This window comes from Mastomys coucha, unplaced genomic scaffold (genome assembly GCF_008632895.1).
Source record: "Mastomys coucha isolate ucsf_1 unplaced genomic scaffold, UCSF_Mcou_1 pScaffold21, whole genome shotgun sequence".
Taxonomy (NCBI): Eukaryota; Metazoa; Chordata; class Mammalia; order Rodentia; family Muridae; genus Mastomys; species Mastomys coucha.
This window is the reverse complement of record NW_022196904.1, coordinates 99086358-99109429: the sequence shown is the minus strand read 5'-3', so window position 1 is coordinate 99109429 and position 23072 is coordinate 99086358. Positions and strand designations below refer to the sequence as shown.

Sequence of the window (23072 nt, the reverse complement as noted above, 5' to 3'; positions counted from 1 at the left end):
AAAAAAAAAAAAAAAAAAAAAGAAAAAGAAAATAGGGAAATATACAGGACAATTTTTGTTAACGTGTAAGAAAGGAAAGGAAAGAAAATGAAAAAGCAGCCAGCACTTGTCCCAGGTGGCTAGGTCAGAAGAATGCTTGCCTAGTATGCCCAAAGTGCTGAGTCCCCTTGTGTACCTCATGTAAACCAAATGTTGTGCTACATGTCTATAATTCTAGAACTCAGGAGATGGGGAATCAAAGTAAAACAAAGTTGGTATTTTCTGTACATCATATGTAACAGTGTTTAGAAAGAGGATCTTTCATAATTGAAGCTTTACCAGTGATCTCTGTTTAAAAGCTGAAGTCAAGAAGTACTACTTCAAGGGCATGTTGTTGAAATTTTCTATAATGTTTCACTTTGATTAAAGCAAAGAACACTGGCCAGCCAGACCATTCATCCTAGGCCTTTGTCACACATGATATCACAGTCAGAAACAGTCTCTTAAGCATCATGTGTTGGGGAGGTAGTGAGCAGAGCCAGTGACAGCTCTGGATCTGGCCTTCAGCCAGCCTGGGTGTGACAGGCTCAGTCGGTGTTATCACTAAAAGGTATATCATATGCATGTATGGCTGTCAGTGAAATACTAAGCTAGTCAGAGAATTACCTTCACCCCATCCAGATGTGGCCAGTTGATGTCTCTAGTTACAGAAACACCAGAATCTGGTACAACAGCTAAATCAGAACAGGAGGATGGGACCTGGGCAATCAGAGCTTTTTAAAGCTTCTAAGTGATTCCATCATGTTGACAAGGCTGAGTGCTCCACTGACCCAGTAGGGATAGCATCAAAACTAAGATAGAAAGTGAGACAGTGGGTGAGCAGCTTCATCCCTGAGCCTCTGTTAGCTTGCCTGGAAACTGGCCAAGGCCCTGTTCTGTCTGTGATCTAAAAAAGATTAAACAGAAGATGAAAGGAACTGGACTAACAGTATGTTCTACCAAACATGTTGACAGGTTGCTGTGATTATTTAAAAGTGAAATTATTTTCAGGCCCAGCGATGGTGGCAACACATCTTTAATATCAGCACTCAGGAGGCAGAGGTAGACAGATCTCAGTGAATTTTCAGGCCCGTCTACAAAGTGAGTTCTAGAACAGCCAATGCTATTCACAGAGAAACCCTGTCTTGAGGGAGAAAAGGAAAGGAGGGAGGGAGGAAGGAAGGAAAGAAGAAAGAAAGAAAGGAAGAATAATTTTCATCCTGTCTCACTTTTTTTTTTATAAACTGCCTAATCTATTTCAAATCATAGAATGTCATTACCAAAGGATTCTCTATCCAAACTGGCTTATAAACCAAGCCAGTCTGGATTGCCTAGTTGGAGTCTGTCCTTGCTCGGTAGACATACCAATTATGCATCCTACTCAGTCAAACCCATATTAGTTACCAACAGCTGTGAGAACTGTCCTCTACCTGCCAAGGTCAACAAGTAGAGACTAGGACTCTCAGCCACCACGGTTGTACTTCACTGGTCCTAACTCAAGGTTTCTTCAGAAAAGCCTCATCACCATGTCCACTGTCTTGAAAGAACAGTGAATTACTGTTTTGGAATTGGACCTTGATAGGGCTTCATAAATAGTGTCTGGTGGTGCAAACATTTTGTAATGTGTTCCCTACATTTGTATATTACTCGGAGAAAGTCATCTGGATACTGTAAAACAAAGAATCCATTGTCTATGGTTCCAGTCACCAGGTAGCACCAAGATGGAAGAGGAGAGGAGTGTGTCCTGAGAAACAGAGGCTACCTCTTGCACCTTCTTCTTTCTCCTGTCTAAAGCCTATCTCACTCACAGCCTACAGGGTGCTTCTTCCCCTAGTAAAGCCATGAGATGCCTTTAACAGTTCAACTTTAAACTCTTAAATGACTTACCTCTGAGAATCATCCCCAGAGATTCTGATACAATTGTTCTGAAGCAAGACATAGGCATTGAGATTTTTTTTAAATCTTGGTTTTTCTAATGTGATCAAGGTTGAGAACCACTGAGCAGGACTCAGCAGTTAAGGGGTAAGGAGGGAAGAACAAAGCGGAAAAGAGACAGTCATCAGTCTTGGGACCCACAGTTACAGGGATTGTGTATAGCCTAGGGCCTGGGGTAGTCTCTTGTGGTAAAAAGTTAACTTCTCACAGTATCATTTTCTGCAAAGCAAAGTAGCACTGCTTTCCAGGATTGTTCTTGCCTCACCCAGGTGCATGTATACCCTTCCCTCCCCCAGGCTTTGTGACACACACCCACTATAACCCTCGCACTCAGGAGCAGAGGCTAGCTGATCTCACAAGTTAAAGAGCAAGTTGCAGATCAGCCAGGGCTACAGAGAGACTGTGGGGAAGAGGTGAGATACAAGAATCTACATTTATTCAGTCACTTGAGACAGAACACACCCTCTGCCATCCAGAGTCTCTATGACTATCATTTGTAGTAAAAATAAACTTTTAACGAAGAATAAGCTTTAAATTGCTTCATAATAAACAAGTTTTTTTAAAGCTTCCTCAGTTGACTAATTTCCTTTTCTATTAAGAAATGTGTAGCCTGTGTACTGGCTCCTCTGTGGTTCTACATTCAAAAGCAGGCGTGAATGGGAAAGGCCATGCTTCATCCAGGTTTGGCTAGCTTGTCCCTGGTTTTTGTTAGCAGGTAGCTTTTAAGATTTTTGCACATTTGTTCCTACTTTCAGGAATGCAAGAAATATTTTACTTTTCTTCGTGTTTTATACTTTTAGAAAAAATTTCATTTTTTCCTTTTTTTTTTTTAATTTACAGGAACTTTATTTGATGATAAAGGTGACAAGCATGCCAAGAAAGGAGTTTGTATCTGGGAGTGTATTGACAAGATGCACAAGAGGAGTCCGATTTTCTTCAATTACTTATACTCGCCAGTGGAAGTAGAGGTAGAGTTAAGAGATCATTTGTCTTTTCTAAACGTTCTGTATAAAAGTTTCCCTTCATCTTAGTATATGTAAGCATTTGAGTAGGCTTAGCCCAAAGGTAGTTAAAAGTTTGAGGTAGCATAAGTTTGAGTTGTAAGAGCAATGGGAAACTATTCGCTGAATACTTGATGAGAGTCTAAGAGCTAGTCCTTAGAACTTAAAAGGGATAATGTCAACACACTCAAAGCAAAGAGCCTTACCTGCGTAGGATTAAAGGTGTACCCCTTGCCAGGCTATAGCTGAAATTGTTAAATGTTTTAGTATATAATAAACTTGAGGAAGGGCACTGACATTTTGACCCCAGCCTGGGGGACGGCATATCTAAGGGGCAGCAAGGCTTGGTCATATATGCATCTGCATGACCTGGCCCCAAACCCACAACAGGCAGGTCTGACTGTCTGAGGCTGGTGCTGGTACCTCAGATCTCCAGAAGAACAGCAAGTATTCCTAATAGTCGAACCATCTCTCCAGCCAACAATTTCATCTTTTACTTATGTGTGAGGCTCAGTGTTGGGCACATGCATGCCTCTGATCCTAGCACTTAAATGATAGGAGCAGGGGGAGTCAAATGTTTAAAAAGAAGTGCCAGCCTCTTCTACATTTTGAGTTCTAGGGCAACCTGACCTGCATAGCAAGACTTTGTCTCAAAGACATCAATTTTTGTCCCAAAAATTATTACTGGGTGGGAACAGTTTTATACAATACATAAAATACTTGGGGTCTGGACAGATGTGATAAAGAGAACTTCAGTGCTTAGGGAATGCAGAGGTCCTGCCCTAGCCCAAGCATTTAGAACTCTATCTGGCCTTTCTCCAGTGGAACCTTTAACAAGAAACCAAATGCTCATTTTTAAGTGGTGTCTTAGTTTAGATATCATTACTATGAAGAGACACCATGACCAAGACAACTCTTAAAAAGAAAAGCATTTAATTGGGGCTGGCTCACACTTTCAGAGGTTCAGTCCACTATCAGCATGGCAGCATCCAGGCTGGAGAAGGAGCTGAGAGTTCTACACCTTGATCCAAAGGCAGCCAGGAGGAGGCTCGCTTCCCCAGGCAACCAGGAGGAAGGTCTCCTCCTTACTGGACAGAGCTTGAGCATAGGACCTCAAAGCCCACCCCCACAGTGACTCCCTTCCTCCAACCAAGGACACACCTCCTAGCAGTGCAACTTTCCTTGGGCCCAGCATATTCCAACCACCACAAGTTGCTTCTCCTCATTCAATCCTTGCTCTGGGTACCTCCACATAGTGACCTAAATCCAAGCAACTCATCAGGCTACTTCCAAGTCAGCCTGCCTTGCCAGTGCATGAGTGCCAAGGCCCAGAGGAACCAAGTTGCTGCTTGGCAAGGGCTGAAGAGTTTAGCTTTGTAGCCTAGGGTATACACAAATGTTCATGCAAGGCCAAGGTAGGAGGAGAGGGTTAAGCTGAGGCCTGTAAGCTGAGAGGACCATCTTCCCCTGTGTCACTACTTCCTATGAGTAACACAAGAACCTTTTGTTTGAACCTTACCTTCCCCAAATCATTAGGAGGTTACATTTATTGGGGAAGGAAAGTTTAACATGTTTTAATGATTTATCAAATGTGTAAGTTTTAAATATTTAGATGAATTTATACACTTGGCCTACACTCTGAAAATGTAAGGGGCTGGCTCGTAGTGAGTGCCAAGTACTTCAGGGTTAAGATGAAATTACATTTCAGCATTTTCTTTAAACAGGCCCTGAAGCCTAATGTAAATGTCTCCAGCCTAAAGAAGTGGGATTACTACATAGAAGAGACCTTGTCTGCAGGTCCTTCCTACGACTGGATGATGCTGACCCCCAAGCATTTTCCCTACGAGGAGTCAGATGTAACTGGAGGAGCTGGGCCCCAGAGTCGGAGGAAGACAGTGTGGCCATGCTATGATGATGTGGCCTGCAGCCAGCCAGATGCCCTCACGAGACTTTTCAGTGTAAGTCAGCCATGGATAGACACACTGCAGGTACTTTGAGCTCCAGGAGGGCAGCTTAGACTAACTTGCATACTTACATCTGTAATGGCTCCCTTACCTCCGGGCTGTGTCATAGATAGCATTCTGAGTCTGAAGAACCCAGCCTTGATCTCCTGCTGCAGTGGACACCACACTTAAACTGTTGGCAGAGGCACCCATAAAAGTGACTCTGCAGTGCTACAAGGATGCGACTGAGTAAACAGAGCCATTTTCCTGGGCTGTTGGGCTGCCTGAGTTAGCTCAGGCAATAGCTTTCTAGGGTGCTTTCCTTCCCTTGGTTAGAAATATGGAGAAGTAGCTGATGGCCTGCTGGAACACTTTATGAGCTGAGGCATCCTGGCAGTAGCCATCCAAGAGCAGCCTGGTGTTGTGATGTGGGTCAGACAGTTCCTGAAGGGTACTCTCTGTCTTCAAGCCAAGAGGAATACACTGCAGTGATGGCTATCTCAGACCCCTGTCAGAGAAAATTCATTTTCACGAGAGTCTCTTGGTTCATTCTTTGCACATCTGGTTTGAGTCTCCAAAGTTGAGGGGCTCCTCTCTCTCAAGAAAAACTTGTAACTGCCTAGTCATGAGGGTTGGGACATGGGCCCACAATTGGCCTTAGCTTTGGTCATCAGATTTCCTACAGGCTGTCTAAGAGTGAAGGTGTTTGAGACACATACTACATTTCTTACTATTTAAGTCAGTCTATTCAAAAACTCCTGCTGAGTCCTAATAAATCATGAACCCCAGCTACACTCTAGCCACGCTGCTTATCTGGGCCTGGTACAGAGGAAACCGGCACCTCTGGGTACATCCTGACCTTCCATGAAATATTGCTCTGTCAAAACTATCTTTTTAATTTCTTTGCAGGAAATTGAAAAATTGGAGCACAAATTGAATCAAACTCCTGAGAAATGGCACCAACTGTGGGAAAAAGTCACCATGGGCCTCAAGGAAGAGCCAGGAACAGACCATGTGAGCTCGGGAGGGCGCTTCATCACATGCAGCCCGCAGCCCAGCCATGCTGTGGCCAGATAAAATGGTGGAAAGGGGTCATGCCCTGGGGGGTCCAGGGCAGAATGTTCCAGATGACCAAATGCTTCCTGAATATCTCATTCTCCACAGTGACATAATGCACGTTTCAGGCACTGAGTCCAGAGGAAATTACTGGGTTCTCTATCTCAGTGCCACTGTGGTCTCTGTTGACCTACCACAAGGGACAGGGAATGCCAAGCCCATGGCTGCTCCAGAGAAGCAAGCAAAGAGGAAATAGTCTAAGATGACAGTTTATGCTACTTTCTGTTTCCTGCACTTCCCTTTCTGTTTGCTTTCTGTTTCTTGTACCCCATTTCCTATTTCTGCTATTAGAAATGTTTATCATGCACATGTGTCCAAGGGACTGAGCCCTATGCAGTCCACAGTGAGTGCAGTTAATACCTCATGCATGCAGAGGAAGGCAGAGAAATCTCACAGTTACTAACTGGCAGGGCCACGGCTCAAACCCACAGCAGACCAACTCTCAGGCCAGCGCAGGGAAGTGAGGACTCATCAGTGTTCTGAAGAGCATGTCTGGTAGGAGAGAGCAAGGAGTGCAGGGAGAAGACAGCCCTTGATCAGGGGCCTGGGCTGCGCCTCACAGTCAGCCTTAACTCCCACCACTCAGTCTTCGGGAATGCTTGCCACTTGGGCATAAAGCATCATCAGCCAGAAGTAATGTACTATTTCTAGATTTTTTTATTATGAAAGCAAGATGTATTTTTAAAGTAACAATACACAGAAGGTTATCAAAAGATATGGGCCAGGCGATGGTGGCACACGCCTTTAATCCCAGCACTTGGGAGGCAGAGGCAGGTGGATTTCTGAGTTCGAGGCCAGCCTGGTCTACAGAGTGAGTTCCAGGACAGCCAGGATTACACAGAGAAACTGTCTCAAAAAACCAAAAGATACATAAACTAGAAATAAGAGATTTACTCTACGTGATAGTTTAAAACTTGCCTTGTTGTTGGCAGACATGCCATTCATTTACATTATTTTGGTAACTGTCTATAACTCCATCATAAAGGAACAACAGTTGTGGAGTTTGTTTGTTTCCTTGTTTGTTTGTTTACCGGTCCCCAAATAATACTTAGTTTATTTCTACTTTCCATACCAAAACAAACAGACAAACACAGTATAAATGTGTTTGTACACATGTTGGCTCACTAGTGAGTTTTTACCCTGAGATCATTTGTATGAATAAAATTATCAGGCCAGTCTCTTAAAGCCACTGGGAAACTTTCCTAGCACCTATTCTGTCTTTTCAGTCCCTAAGACACTCAGCGGGGTCCCCAGGAATTGCATCTACCAGCGTGCCTTCATATCAGAAGAGGCCGGCCCTGCACCCACTGCACCGCAGCCCAGGCGAGGATCAGAGCACCACCGCCCCGTCCAATGGCGTAGAGCACAGGGCGGCCACACTTTACAGCCAGTACACATCCAAGAACGACGAGAACAGGTAACGGAGCTGGAATCCCATGGTGTTAGCCTAAGCAAGCCCTGTGCAAAGCAGCCTTTGCAGACTTAAAATGGATTTGCTTTCATTCTTTGGGTTTTAGTTTTCTTAAATGCTTCATTTAGATGGCTCTGCGGGGGACCAATATTTGAGAGAATATGTGTCAGGAAATACTTTTTTAGTAGTATACATCACACGCCTACTCGTCCTGGCTGAAAGAAAATAATTTACTCACATAAACTAGGGATGCCAAGGGCATGCTAGTTTCTCAAGGCGTCTTCAGACTTCTGTTTCCAACTCCTGTTTCCCTCAGTACTACAGCATTCCTAGCAAAGCAGAAAGCAAGGAAACCAAGAGTTCCTAACCAGGGGCATGTTGACCCCAGCACACAGAGTTGGCCTCTCCCAAAGGCTAGGGCCTGACTCTAAGGAGAGCCCTGACTAGGAGACAGAAGCCTAACAAACAAAAGCCAGTGTTCTTGTTGTTAATAAAGGTCAGAATAAACTGTTTCATTGTTTTTTCTTCTAGATCCTTTGAAGGAACATTATACAAAAGAGGGGCATTGCTGAAGGGTTGGAAACCCCGCTGGTTTGTTTTAGATGTAACAAAACACCAGGTAAGAGCTAGACACTGCTCTGCCTGGGCTGGCCTCAGCCCCTGCTTGGTCCTTCTCACACAGCCTGCTCGCCCTGGGAGGACCCTTTCCAGGTCAAGGCTAGTCTGGGGCCACCTTTTCCTCTGATTCAAATGCTTTCTTGGTTTTTTGTCTGTTGACCAGTATGAAGACTGTTGAAATTTTTCAAATATACAAATGGAAGCCTTTTTAGAGTTGCATTTAAAATAGCAGTGTTCCCTGGAATCACAGAACCTTCACTGTGTAGAAAAATTCCATTAAACCACTAACTATAACATAGGAAAAATCATGATTTTACTATAATTTAAAATTACACCAAATTATACTTGCATTCTTACAAATCTTCTGGCTTTCTTTATCGTGGAAAGTGTACGGTTTTTCCATTTAGTCCTGCTGACACTGCCTGGGGGTGGGAGCAAGGCCCGAGCCACAGTGATGGAAACGCCAATCGAATCCCTGCCATGGTTACTGGAATCCTGACTGGGCCAGGAAGGCTTTCACCAGCAAGCTCTTAAAATACTTCATCATTTCTTCTTATTCCAAAGTAATACATGGTTATTGTGCCAGACTTAAACATCTTGAAGAGCTGGCAGCTGGGAGCTGTTTGTGATGTCCCTCGGTGCCATTTTAGACGGCATTCTCCTTCCAACTTGCTGTTGCTTTGAAAGCCTTCCTTGTCCTTTTTCCATCCCAGTTCCATGCTGTCACTTAAAGCCAGGTTCAGTGCTGAGCTGACAAGTGCTGCACTGATGAGACAACAGCATTCCTTGTCCTGTGTAAAGCTGAAGTGGGAGAGGGGCTGCACAGGCACGAGCATCCTTCACTTGAGTCCTCACCCTAATTCTCTCCGGAAGGTTTCTGACAGCATATGGGTGTAGCCCGCGCAGTCGGCAGTCGTCTCGCCGGGAAGAAGACACGCGGACACACTAGGTTCCTTCTGCAGCGACGTTTACTGCCCTCTCCCAGAGGGAAAAAGAGGTCGAGCCCAAAATCCGCACTGCTTATATACACCACAGTGCGGGCGTGTCTGCCCATGATTGGCTGTCCGCTCATTACCCTAGTAACGCCCCGGGATGGGCCGTGACATGGCGTCTTTTTCACTTTACGCACATGCGCAAACAGTTGTTTACTAGGAGTTAACAGCGGAAGTAGGCGCCATCTTGCCATGGCGAATGCCTCTCAAGCTTCACCGCTCCCCACATATGGGACCTTGCTGACCATCATTAGCACTGTAGTGTTCCTCGTGTTATTTCCTTTGTTGGGCCAGGCTGGGGAGACTCCGGCTCTCTGTAGCTCAGTGGTATTTCTTCTGTGACTTACTGTTGAGATCCTTTGACCTTTTTCAACTAGATTGAAATGGGCATCCAGGAATTCCGTTTTGTTGTTTTGTTTTTTGAGGGTTGTTTTGTTACACAGGGTTTCTCTGTGTAACAGTCCTGGCTGTCGTGGAACTCACTTTGAGGACCAGGCTGACCTTGAACTCAGAGATATCCTCTGCCTCTGCCTCCCAGGTGCTGGGTTTAAAGGTGTGTGCAAGAGGCAGCCAGCATTGTTAATGCTAGAGTATTCTTCCATGCAGATTCAGCACCAACAAGCAACAAGCAAGGTGCAGAGGGATGTGATCAGATAGGATCTGGAAAGCCGTGTCATTTCCCCTTTCTGTGTCTTATCTGTCTCTTTTTGGTCTTAGCTGCGATACTACGATTCAGGGGAAGACACAAGTTGTAAAGGCCACATTGATCTGGCTGAAGTAGAAATGGTTATCCCTGCTGGGCCCAGCATGGGAGCCCCAAAGTATACAAGTGACAAGGCTTTCTTTGATGTAAGTTCCTCTTTTGTGTTCTGCATGTCTCTCCATGACCTCCAAACATTATAGGGCCCCTGAGGAGTTGGTAGTCACTAAAAGGAGTGTTTAATTAAGGCTGTGGGTGAGTGGCAAATGAATCCCCATGACTCTCTTTTCACACTGACCAGCACTGTCCCCTCCTCTGCCTCTGCTACAGCACTGTCACTGCCCATAGTCACTGGAGAGGGGAAAGGACAGTCAGGTAGGTGCTCAAGAGGGTGGGAAAGGACAGGCACAGGGAGAGCTGACACAGTCCCAGGGCTGCCTTTGATAAAGGGGATGGGGGTGGGGCCCAGGACCAGCTGGTGTCTCTGGCCTCTCTTACACAGCACCAAAGCAAGAACACTGTGCAAGAGCTCTCAGGAGAACTGCCACCCCCTTTTTCCAAGTGGAGCCTTAACAGAAACCCAGAGCCAGGGAACAGCACCGTAGCCTGTAGAGGGGTGAAGAATGTAAGCTCCAACTTTATGAAACTATCTTCATAAAGACTAGTTAGTCAGGGACTAGATAAGTCATCTGTCTGCATGGCCCTGAAAATACCCCAAGACCCACTCGTGATGTTAGAACCAGCAGTTATGTCTGTCCAAAGCCAAAAAACAGTCCTGCTTTATGTCTGCCTTCTATCATTTGGTTCTGTAGCTCAAGACCAGCAAGCGAGTGTATAACTTCTGTGCCCAGGATGGGCAGAGTGCCCAGCAATGGATGGACAGGATCCAGAGCTGCATCTCTGATGCCTGAAGCCCATGATCAGACAAGCACGAGAGGTAGAGGAACTAACTCATCTGCCTGACAGGGCGATGACGGTCATCCCAGGGCCTGAGCTTCTGCTTACCCTGTCCCCTCTTGAAGCAGTTGCCATGTCACACAGGTCTGGGTGGGAGCCCTGGCCCTCTCCCTACAGCATTCCAACAGGATTGAAGTGGCTAGGATCAGAGGATGCCTCTGCTGCTGTCATCTAGGCAAGGTGGCTCCCACCTGAGTCTTCAGTGAAGACTCTTGTTCTCCAAAGCCATAGCTTCCTTTGAGAACTTTTGACAACAAATCCAAACCTTCAGAGGTCACTGTACAGCGCATAGGTCTCCCCTCAGACACACCTCCTTTCTCTGCCTGATCTTTGAGGTGTTGGTTCCCTGCTGCTGCCAAAGGTGCTTTCACTGTCCCAGCCCAGGAGCTTCACAGCAGGAGACCTCACTACTCAGTGGCAGGCAAAGAGGGGGTTAACAGTGGCACAGAATGGGCCAGTGCAGGAAACGCTGCTTCAAACCACCAGTCTCTGAGGACACAGCGCTTGAGTCCTGAGTTCTCTCCTGTTCCTGACAGCTTTCTGTAAAGTAACAAGCAAGAGCAGAGTGTGTGAGCCCACGGAACACTAGCACTGAACTAACCAAGGAGCCATTTGGACAAACTGAGACCAGCTGCCGGCAGCACACATGGGACAAGCCAGATAGACAGGTGGCACTGCTCGTGAGGAGAACTGCTCCTAAGGTCTCCCTGTTCGTTCGTTCCGATAACCTTGTTTTCTTCAGCCTCAAACTCAAAGATGCTTTTCACCTGTGGTGGACCTGAGTGGCCACTGCTGCCACTGGGCCTAGCGGCTTGGTCAGTGTGTTTGTTTGGAAATGTTAATATGTTAAATACCAAACTAATATTTCAAAATATGTATATATGATTTCTATATCATGATTTTTCAGATAGCTTGCTTATAATTTAATATAATAACTAACTGATTCATAAGATTTTAGTAATAAAAGGTTGCTTCCTTTTTAAAGAATAAAAACTACTTTGTAGATTAAAAATAAATCAAATTTTCAAATTAAAAATTATCAACACACTAGAAAATAGAACTGTATTAATATATAAGAAATTGGGAAATAAAAATGAAGGAGTTTTTTATCATATTCATTTTATAAATTTGCCACCTGTGAAATGGTTTTTTGCACATTGTTTGTATTTTCTTTGTATATGAAATAATTTTTTGTACTTTGTAAACTCTGGAGCCCATTGTACTTTCAGCTCTTTGAAGCTGTGCCCACTACTGCTTTTGTAACTGGATTCTTTTAACTTCCATGAAGGCATTGCGTGCCGTATGTTCACTAACCACCCAGAATTAAATTTATTTCTTAAGAAAAAAAAAAAACCTCTTGAGGGTTGTGAAGTCAAGTTCAGTCTGCACTGTGCACTACTCAGGAGCAGCATGGGGCCAAGGCTCCATCTGAACTGTGGCCACTTGGGCCTCGGAAGCTCAGAGATGCTGGTCTGCAGTGAGCGAGCTTCTGGATCCCGACATAGCTCTGGGCATTGGGGAAAGGCTCAGGCGTCCTCTCTACGCCCCTGGTAAGCTGTCAGGTGCCAGGCTCCTGCCTCTCCTGGGCCACACTTTCCTCTGGTGTGTAGCAGATTATACTGATTTCAGGCAGAAGACACTGAAGTCTTGCTGGGTCACAGACTTTTCCGGGTTGAGGAGTTAGTTTCTGCAGGGGACATTTTGTCCAACATCTTTGGAGTTTACCTCACACAGCTGAAAGGAATGCTGGTCCTTCTGTCAGCCAGAAGCTTCAGCCAGGGGCTCATAGGCTACCTCAGTGGCCAGCCCAGGGGCTGAGCAAGTTCTGCACTCATAGCATGGAACTGCTCTCTCTCCAGAGCTGCAGTCAGAACTAAAGGGAGGGGGAGGGAAGGAGAGAAAAGCCAAGGCTGGTCCTACTTCTGGCTCTGGACCGATGCAGTTGTGGGGCTTGCTAACATAGGTCCCGTTGTGGCCAAGCCCTGGATCCTAAGAGACATAAACCTGGGCAGTTAAATGGAAACCACATAGGAAGGATGTAAGGTAGGAAGGAGGGCCATAACTCAGCACCCTGAGAGGCAGTCAACCCTGACCTCTCCTAATCTGACTGTTGAAGGTTTTCAATAGTTCAGCCCCATGACCACCCCACCCCTGAGATGAGGAGGGACTGAAATTCCCACCCCCTCTTTTCCTGTCACACCTTTTTGGTGAGGGGGCCCCCCATCCCAAAGCTACCTAGCAGTTCTGCCCTGCATTGTCCCTTAGCATGAATGCAGACACGATTGAAAGAGGCTTGTTATAGATATAGACCCTCCTGTGGCTCAGGATAGCAGCCATGTGTTGTCTGTTTGCACAGCTCTGTGTATTGAACCCCGTACACTTGCACAAAGCCCTATTCCTGCTGCCCCTATCCTAGATGACACAGTAGACGCAGTAGCCTGCTCATAGCAGCTGGCATCAGGGAGGGCTGGCAGCAAGACACTTGATTTGCCGTCTTTTAATTAATTGTGGGGCCTTGAACCAATCCCTTAATTCTGCTGGGCCTTGACCTATGATAGAAAGGATGCATGAGGCCAAAGAGGTTTGCTCATTTGTCAAGTACATGAGGCACTGGGTTCAGTCCACACAGATCCCAAATGCAATCTTCACCTTAGCAAGGACTTACGTTTTAAACTGAAGTTTAAAAGAGCTACTGAAAAGAAAAGAAACAAGTCATCTTGTTAAAATGAAGATTCCAAAGGTCGGGGATGCTGCTTAGTAGCACAGCACATGCTTGGCATGCACCAAAGCAAATAAAGATTCTAACAAATAGGTCTGGGGTGGGGCTGCCGTGGCAAGAGTGTAGCAGGCATGCTGTCCCCATCCTCAGAAGCAGGTACCAATGAGAGGATATACAGAAAGCCAAAGCGCCACGATGCAAACCAGACCTTTGGTTCATCTCCCTGGGATACTGGCCTATTCTGAGCCCAGCTTGTTCTTCCTAATTGCACATTCTAAAGTTAATCAGACATCTCATGACCAAGTTCCTGAGACCTGCTGAAAGCCCAGGCCAAAGGTACAGGTTCCTCCCAGTGCAGCTGACGCAGTCACAGTTGTCATCACACTGAAGGGCTCACGTCCAAAGACCAGTAGACAAGGGGAACTACTGCATGCCCAGCGTAACTGAGCTTTGACACTGTTGGCTTGACCCATTGCGGTGTTCAGCAGTGGCAGACCTTGCTTCCATATTAGATATTTAAGGGGAGGGGACATCTGTTTTTATTGGTATGTAAGAGCCCTGGCAGTGGGCCCTCCCATCATATGTGAGCCATGGTGCTGAGTCCTTTGAAGGCAATGACAAGGACAGGCACCTGTGAGCTGTGCAAATCATTCCCACTTGCTTATTCAATGCCTGTTCTATACTGGGTGCTTTCTGAGGGCATTAATATGTAGTACAAAACCACATGATAGCCAGATGGTAGTGGTGCACACCTTTAATCCCAGCACTAAGGAGGCAGAGGCAGGCAGAGCTTTGAGTTTGAGACCAGCCTGGCCTACAGAGCTAGTTTCAGTTTAGACAAGACTACACAAAGAAAACCTGTCAGGGGGCCGAGGGGTAGGCCATGTCTGCCACCCCATTTCACCTCTCGTTCCTTTACCAACCAAATATCCAGGCTTTAGGACCTCCCAAGTACATGTGTGTATGCTCAGTGCCTTGGACTGCCTTTCATTATACACAAAAGACAGCTAAGTACTTTGCACAACTTTCCCATAACACATGGAAGATTATTCTCTGCCTTAAGATATTTTTCTCATAGTGAGGCATGCATCAGTGTGTATTGAGGTCAGATAACAACCCTGTAAGAATTGGGTCTCACTCTACCATGTAGGTTCTGGGAATGAAACTGAGGTCATTGGTGGCAAGACACTCTACATGCTAAAGCATCTCACCAGCCCCCCTGCCTTTTCTACTGCAGTCAGGGGGGCTACTGTCTATCTCTACACATGGTCCCATTAACCAGGTCATCCTAACCATAAACTAGACTCGGGCTTTTTCTTCTCTTTCAGCTGATCACACAGGACTGACTAAATGACCATGTGTCCAGGCAAGAGAACAGGCTCCAATCTCATTCAACTTGCTAGTTCCCTCTGGCCCTGCCCGGACTCACCTCCAGATGGAAGCTTTCTCTGTTCCAATGGACTACCTCGCCCACCTCTCTCTAGGACTTTGTGAGTCTGTCAGAAGTCCACTCAGGAAGAGCAGCTTCACAGAGTCACCCGTGTGCAGACCTCTGTGGCTGTGACGGCCTGAATGTAGGAGCCCCAAGTCCTATACAGCAATTTCTGCACTAGGTTTGCCACACAGTCACCCAGTCTGGCAAATCACTGTTTGCAGCACAGCACGAAACTTTGGCTGAGCTCTCTCTCCTCTTGCAGGGCCCCTCTACAACTTCAGCCTTTTGTGCCACCCGGAATTAACATACTGCCTCCAATCTCCAAAAAGGTCACTTGGCACAATGTTTTCTTTATTGTTGGCATTTCTTTAGCCCAGATGGGGATATCCCAGCTAAGGGATGGATCCCTTAGAACAGTGGCTCTCAGCTGAGCATGGTGGCACATTCCTTTAATCTCACCACTCGGGAGGCAGAGGCAGGCCTGGTCTGCAAAACAAATTCAGGATAGCCAGGGCTTTGCTACACAGAGAAAAAATGGTTCTCAAACCTTTCTAATGCTTCAACCCTTTAATACAATTCCTCATGTTGTAGTAACCCCAACCATAAATTATCTTGTTGCTACTTCATAACTAATTTTGCAATGGTAATGAATCATAATGTAAATATCTGATAAGCAGTATATCTGATAAGTGACCCCTGTGAAGGGATCTTTCAATCCCCAAAGGGGTTACAACTCACAGTTTGAGAACCACTGCCTTACAACCTTCACCGGAGCTGGTCTCTCCATTGTCATGGGCTCCACATGCATGTGAGACAGCTTTTTATACAAGCTACTCCTAGTGTAGCCCATTGACACACGTGATATCATTGACATGTGAATGGATCAGAAATGTGGAGACCCATTCCAGGTAGTCCTGGTCTTCAGACTATAACAAGAAGCAGGAGAGTTAACACAACCCATGGCAAAGCCACAAATGATTAACAGTTATCTCAAGTGAATGTGAAACACATCCAAGCCTGTTTTCTAATTGGAAGGGAAAGGACACATTTGCCAAATGAGACCATTCCCCGCAACCCTTTCCTGTGGCTAGCCTAGAACCTGCTCTTAATAAGGGTCTTTATCTATTAATCTGTGCTATGAACTATCTCATATCTGTACAGCTGCCAAGCAGAGTGACCACTGAGCAAGTCTGAAGTGGCCTACAGTCTCCCTTGGGACTCATTGTGTATCTACAGAAGTCAGACTGGTAACACAAGTGAAGAAATAATAAGAGCCAGCACCCCCAAATCCTCTGGATTGCCAGTGGTGGCACTAACCTCTGACAAGTACTGCAGGGAGACACTAGACTGACCACTCAGGAGAAGTTGGTCTCTCAAGTTGCCAACAGACGGTTGTCAACCTAAGGCTCTGAGTGTAGGTGTTAATGTCACCCCAAGCTCCCTTTGCTAGTCTTTGACATTTGTCATTGCCTACTGCCCTTCCCTGTAAACACACAAGTAAATGGTCACATATAAGGTCCTTGCCTAGGTTACACTGTGATGACAGCAACTTAAGGGAGCATGGGTTTCCTTTGGCTCATAGCTGGCCAGTACTGTCTGCCGTGTGGGGATGGCATGATGATGGGCTTTCAGATGGCTGGTCACTGTGCACCTAGCCTGGGAGCAGGAAAGGATGCTGGTGCTCAGCCTGCCTTCCCCTTTTATTCATCCTGGGACTCTAGCCACGGGCTGGGGTTGCTTCATTCAGAGTAGACCTTTGAGCCTTAGTTGAACCTCTGTGGACACACCTCACAGACACACCCAGAAGCCTGTTTCCATGATTATTTAAACCCCATCAAGTTGTCTGTGAACATGAGCAGACCATCATAGCCCCTGTTATGGTTTGCGTAGGAAGTGTCCCCAAAAGCTTGCACACTGAAGGCTCGTTCCCCAGTCTCTAGTCCATCACATGCCAGGAGCACTAAGTCTGGCTCCTTCATTGGCTCAGACTTCTAAGGGCTACCTCAGCAGAGCCTGCCGTCCTGGCTTCCTACAAGAAGCACTCTCATCAGGACAGCCCTTCAGCCTCTATAATTGAGCATCTCAAAACCTAAATTCAGGTGGGCCAGGCCTGACCCTAGCCAGTCAATTCTCACTATTCTCTCAGCGTGTAGTCTTTTTCATTTATCAGACCTAGCATGTCTCCAGATTATTCTAAGAATTCAACGTCTAATCCTTGGCAAGCCAAAGGATAAATGGAGATGCCTTTTGCCTTAAGAGTTGAGACCTCAGTTACCCTCAGCGCAGAACACAGCTCTCAGCAGGAAGGTTGCTGCTTGTAGCTTAGGCCAGAGAGGCCATGGTGCCAATGTCCTTAGGGACATGAACCCCTAATTCTCACTGGTGACAGAGCCACAGAGCCACCCCACCCCCACCCCAAGCTCTTCAGCTGCCGCTCAGTGAACTCTGGATCTGCACTACAGGAAACGTGGTTTCTTTAATAAGCCACCACAGGGACCTCCGGCCTTCATACCTTCATGACCAGCCTGTTACTGACTGACAGAGCACCAACACATAGTCCATGGTAACCAGTAAGTCCTTCAAGAAGCATCAGCCTGTCCCTACCCTCATCTATACCTCGAATGCTGAACTGCCACACCTGCTGCAGCATCCTCTCCCCACCCTCATCTATACCTCAAATGCTGAACCGCCATACCTGCTGCAGCATCCTCTCCCAGAGGAGACTTTTCCCCGTCCCTCCTAGTGAATACATTTAGCAGCTGACCCAGAGATTACCTGTAACCTATCTGTCAACCAGGATGGGATGGGATGGACTCCCCATCTCATCTGCAGGAGGTGGTCCCAACCCCCATCTACCCATTTAGACTACTTGAACCATTTTAGATCCTCCAAGAAGCAGACACCAAACTGGGATCTAATATGCAAGAGATTTATTTCTAGGGAAACAGCTGTGAGGGACAAGGACAAGGGGAGGCTGTGTGACCAGGATGCAGGTGCGACCCCATGAGGGACACAGGGAAGGCCGGAAAGCTATATGAAGAACCATCAGGCTCCAGGAATATATCTTACATAGCCATTTGCAAGCTGTGAAAAAACTATGTGGGCTTGGGACGTAGCTCATGTATTTGCTCAGCATGTATAACAGCCTGGGTGCGATCCCCCCAGCACTGGGAGGTGGAAGTAGGTCATCCTCAGCTACATAGGAAGTTTGGGGCCAGCTTGGACTAACTCCATAAGACACATTTTGTTTGTTTGTTTGTTTGTTTTTCGAGACAGGGTTTCTCTGTATAGCCCTGACTGTCCTGGAACTCACTCTGTAGACCAGGCTGGCCTCGAACTCAGAAATCTGCCTGTCTCTGCCTCCCAAGTGCTGGGATTAAAGGCGTGCGCCACCACCACCTGGCAACCCATCTTTTAAAAAAAAAAAATCAAAATTATCATGAAATTTTGCATCATCCAAGAATGGATATCCTTAATAACCAGCAAGAGCAGCCTACGGCCACAACTCGGAGCAGCTGGGCCACGGGACAGGCACACTCATAGCCTGCTCTGAGAGGGTACTGCAGTAATGTAGAGATTTAGCTCTCTCGGAGCTCACTGACCACGGGAAAAAGAGCCAGTGCCCATGTACACAGATGTTTCTGGCCATGGGCAGTTAACCTCTTGTTTCTCTCAGCCTTCTGAGAGAAAGGCTTCACCTACAAGTGAGGAATAAAAACTGAAAAGGTGGCAGAAGGAACCCACCACGAGCTTGAGGACTGAGTTCAACCCCTAAGGGAACTGACTCCTCAAATGGTCCTCTGACCTCCACATGTGTGCTGTGGGACTCCAGTGTTCATGTACACACACACACACACACACACACACACAGGAAATGCAATAAAAATTGTATTTTAAAAACTGAAACAGCTAAGAGGTGGTAGCACACACCCTTGATCCCAACATTCAGGAGGCAGGGACAGGCAAGATCTCTGTGAGTTCAAGGCCAGCCCAGTCTACAGATCAGGCTCCAGGACAGCTAGGGCTCTTACACAAAGACACCCTATCTAGAATAGACAAACAAACAAAACCCTGAATATATAGATGGTCCCCTCTTAACAGTGGTTTCACTGGGTATGTTTGTTTGTTTTTTACTTTACAATAGTGCAGAATACAAATTCAGTAGAAACTATAGTTCAGATTTTGACCTTCCATATTTTCCCAGGATAAAGGCATACGGCATATCAGATCCTCATCCTGTAGGGCAGAACCTCCTTCGGTGAGTAGAACACCAAAGCCAGTGTATTGTCTGTCTGTCACCCAACAGCATGCATTTACCAGTGCTATCAGGCCACTTAGTGGCTACAATGGGCCCTGGAGAGAGATCATAGGCCACCCCAGGCTCACCCTCTCTTGCTGAAGCCCCCAGGCAGCTCCATTCCCAAAGAGACCCCACTGATGTCCAGCAGTACACTGGGTTGCTAAACAAGGATGCTAAACAAGGGCTAAGAAGTTCACACATCTTTATCTTACACTAGTCTCTACTTAAGGTGGGTTAAACAGAACAGATCCCCACAGGCCAAAGGATGTCTGTGTATGGAAGTACTGTACCAAATAAGGTCTCAAACTTTGAGCTCAGTGGGGTTTAGCCAGCTGCACAGTGACATTAGGACCTGCTGGTCCTCAGCTCTCTTCAGGGATCTACAGTTTAGGATTCAAGATACACTGTAAGGTCAAAGTCAACCATTTGTGTGGCAGCACAAAAATGGCCTCCACACTCTAATCCCCGTGATGTGGGACCCTGTTGTACCAACAGTACGGGATAAAATAAGGGTGCAGGTAGGCTAGCCTCAAGAGGTTAGCCTGGACAGATGGGCCCAGTGCCTCACCAGCGAGGCTTATCATCTGGAGTGATGCCAGCAGAAAGACTCAGGCAGCCACTGAGAGCCCTGAAGATAGAAGGAAACCATGAGCGGGGAGGGAGCACACATCCTCCAGAATCCCACAGTAACCACGGTAACATGCTGCTTCCAGTCACTTGCCATGACATCATGAAGCTCCTCATGCAGCATCAAACAGGCAGGGAGGATGTGAGGAGGGGAGGAGCCCTGGACCAGGAATCAGGTGAGGATGGTTCAGGGTTAAGAGTCAGACTCAGGGCAGAGGTACCTCAGAGAGTGTTGGGCTGGTGTCTGCAGAGGGGGAGTTGACATGCAGGAGACAATGCAGTCATGTGCACGCACCAACAGTTCTGTAAAAAGTGTGTGCATTCACCCACACACAAACCATACCCTGGTGACATTAACACAGCCTTTCAGACAGAGACCCACCCTCACCTGGTTCTGCCAGGTTCTGGTGGCCTCCTACCGGTTGGCTGGCTGAGTTAATCAATGGGGGGGATGGGGCTTCCTGTCATGCCCATCTCTAGCCTGGCCATGGGCAGGGGGACTGGGAGCCTTCCCAGTGCAAGGTAAACACATTACCGTTCCCAGGACCCCAGTATATGAGGATCCTCTAACCCTCAGCCTTTTCTCCACCCCAAGCATAGGACAGCGCCTGCCGTGAATGACCTGGTCACACAAAACCCTTGACCATTGTTTATGTATTCAACATGCATCCCTTGATGTCCCGAGTTGATGCCTACTCAGATACTCTAGACCCTAAATAAAGTCTGCAAGTGTTGTGCCCCGCCCGGGGTAGCCAGAGCTGTTCAGGTAAGGGCAGTCGGCAGTCAAGGCACAAGGAGCACACAGCCTGCTGTGGGCCAGAGTCTCCCTGACAGGTGGCATTTATGTTGACTCTTAGATGCAATGATGGCTGGGCAGAGAGGACATAGGGCAAGGCAAGACAAGACACCCAGCCAGCCTCAGCGATTCCTGGAGCCAGGCGTGTTCAGGGCAGGCAGGTTGGGAGCTGTTGTGTTCAGACTTGAGGAGGCAGGTCTGGGTAGGTCTAGGCCCTATCTACTGGGGCTGTTGAATGGATTCCCAGGTAGCCAAGAATGTCCTAGGGAGGGGAGAACTGGCCAGGCAGAGAGAAGCCAGGCCCTGACAGGTCATTCGTACTAGGGAGACTTTTCAGGGGGTTAGATGACCTTGTCTGAGGTCACACAGCAGAGCCTAATGGAGCTAGGATGTGAGCCCAGAATTGTCTGATTTTGTCCTGTGTGCCCTTCTTCCAGCTAGGCCAGAGGGGGAGGGAACCTGTGAGCCCTGCCTGGCCAGGCTTCTGGACAGCTGTTCAAGGCTAGAAGTCCCCTCTTGGGGACCAAGACAGGACATAAAGTTCCTTCTCAAGGAGTGAACTTGAGCCTCCTAGTAGAGAACAGGGCCCCCAGCTGATTTAGCCACACACAACCAGAACACTGGAGATGTTCATCAGCCATTCAGCATGTGGGGGCCCTTGACTCCCTTCCAAGAGGAGCCTAGCCCAGCTTGGCCCCCACTGCCACACAGCCCAACCATAGCTGAGCTGAGCCTTCTAGGAAACCCAGGCCTGGGCAACAAACAAATGGATTTGCTCTGGGCTCAGGAGGTGGTGCCTTGCGACCCTATGTGGGTCAGGCTTTTTTTCTCTCCAGGCTCCTGTAGCTTCCAGCTTCCACTCTGCAAGCCTTGGCCTCAGTCAGCCAAGGCTTCAACAACAGATGCCTGGACTGCCCCCCACTCTGGCCACAGCAGATCCATCTCCTCATTCCCCGAGGTCCCCTGAGGTTCGACGGTCTGTACAACCCCAGCCAGAGGAATGTGAGCCATTCCCGGCATCTCCTCCCCTGCGGCCAGCCTGGAGAGAGGCTGGGGCCTCTGGGCCCTGCTGACAGGAAATTAGCTGGGCCTGGCCTTCCCCACTGCCAGCTGCTCCGCTGACCCTGACCCGTGTTTTCTGAAACTTGATCCTGTGAATTTCAGAACCTCTTCCAGGTCCCCAGGAGGCCCGTGGATCTCTGCACAGCTAGTAAGCCTGTACTCCACATTCAGGTTGGCCCCTCCTGCCCTGCAAAGAGGGCTGGACCTAAGACTGGGCTGGATGGATGTCTGGGGCTCTGTCCTGAGCAGACCCCACTCCTCTAGGCCGTCAACTCCTGATATCCTGCAAGGTGCAGCCTAGAGACTGTGGCCGCCGTATGGAGGACTGGAGAGGCATCCTCAAGACCACTTGTGAGACTCCTGTGGACTAAGGAGCAAGAGTTCAAGCACAGCTTAACAGACTCAAGTATCGAGAGACACTTAGGTGGGACAGCAGTGTGTGTGTGACAACTCTGCAAAGTGATTATGGATAAAGCTGGACACTAGTCACTGTAGGTCTGGCCATGAAGAATGAGGTAACAGCCGTTTCAAAAATGACCTTCTAGGTGTCCCAAGCCACACACCGGGTTGCACGGTAGCCCCTCTCACTGAGCTGCTGTACACTGAGGGATGACCGGAGCTCAGGCTGGGGAAAGGGGACAGCAAAATCTCTGCAACCCAAGGCACCAAGAGCAGAAGGTGTGCTTTCAGCGACCTCAGAGGGTGTAGGAGGCAGAAAAGTAGAAGCGAAACAGAGACCTGGGACAGCATCATCGTGAGAGAGCATACCCACCCTTCAGCACACTGATGGGTTTGGCTGTGTGGTGGGAAGTGAGCTGGGGACAGAGGGGCATCCGGGGCCACAAGGGCCAACAAAAGGAGTAGAGTGTCAAAGAAAAGATAGGCTTCAAGCCAGGCTGTGGTAGCACATGCCTTTAATCCCAGCACTCAGGAGGCAGAGGCAGGCGGATCTCTGTGAGTTTGAAATCAGCTGGGTCTACATAGTGAGTTCCAGGACAGCCAAGGCTACACAGAGAAACCCTGTCTTGAAAATCCAAAAAAGGAGGAAGAGGAGGAGGAGGAAGAAGAAGAGAAAGAAGAGGAGGAAGAGGAGGAAGAAGAAGAAGGAGGAGGAGGAGGAGGAAGGAGGAGGAAGAAGGAAGAAGAGGAAGAAGAGGAAGAAGAAGGAGGCCCCAGAGGAAAGGCTAGCCAACTCAACAGCCTGAGCTACAAGAGTGAAAGGCTGAGGGCAGGGATCAATGGTAGAGCACTTGCCTAGGAAGTTTAAGGCCATAGGTTTGATGCCCAGCATTCGAATAATTAAATAAACAAACAAGCAATCTGTGGTGAGCGATCTGGTGTCCTGGGGTTACCAGTGACTTGAGCACCACTGGTAGAGTGGAGGTGGTAGAAGCCAGGCTGCAGAGTGTAGGGAGAGCTGTGAGCGGAGAGGAAACAGGGCA

The 23072-nt window shown here is 47.6% G+C and overlaps 1 protein-coding gene across 8 annotated transcripts in view; it reads left to right on the top strand.

Annotated features, from left to right (window-relative positions):
• The window catches only part of Sbf2 (SET binding factor 2), a 330570-nt gene extending 315397 nt beyond the window's left edge, over positions 1–15173 (top strand). For 6 of the 8 annotated variants that reach the window (XM_031387851.1, XM_031387855.1, XM_031387854.1 and 3 more), the window contains 7 exons: positions 2794–2921; positions 4679–4912; positions 5807–5911; positions 7240–7430; positions 7956–8043; positions 9752–9883; positions 10547–12031. In XM_031387851.1, coding sequence (XP_031243711.1) covers positions 2794–2921; positions 4679–4912; positions 5807–5911; positions 7240–7430; positions 7956–8043; positions 9752–9883; positions 10547–10645 — 977 coding nt within the window. In that variant the 3' untranslated portion in view covers positions 10646–12031. Of the gene's footprint in view, positions 1–2793; positions 2922–4678; positions 4913–5806; positions 5912–7239; positions 7431–7955; positions 8044–9751; positions 9884–10546; positions 12032–14738 lie in introns of those variants that run through there. The other 2 variants (XM_031387848.1, XM_031387849.1) reach the window with 2 other exon arrangements.
• Positions 15174–23072: the final 7899 nt, after the last annotated feature.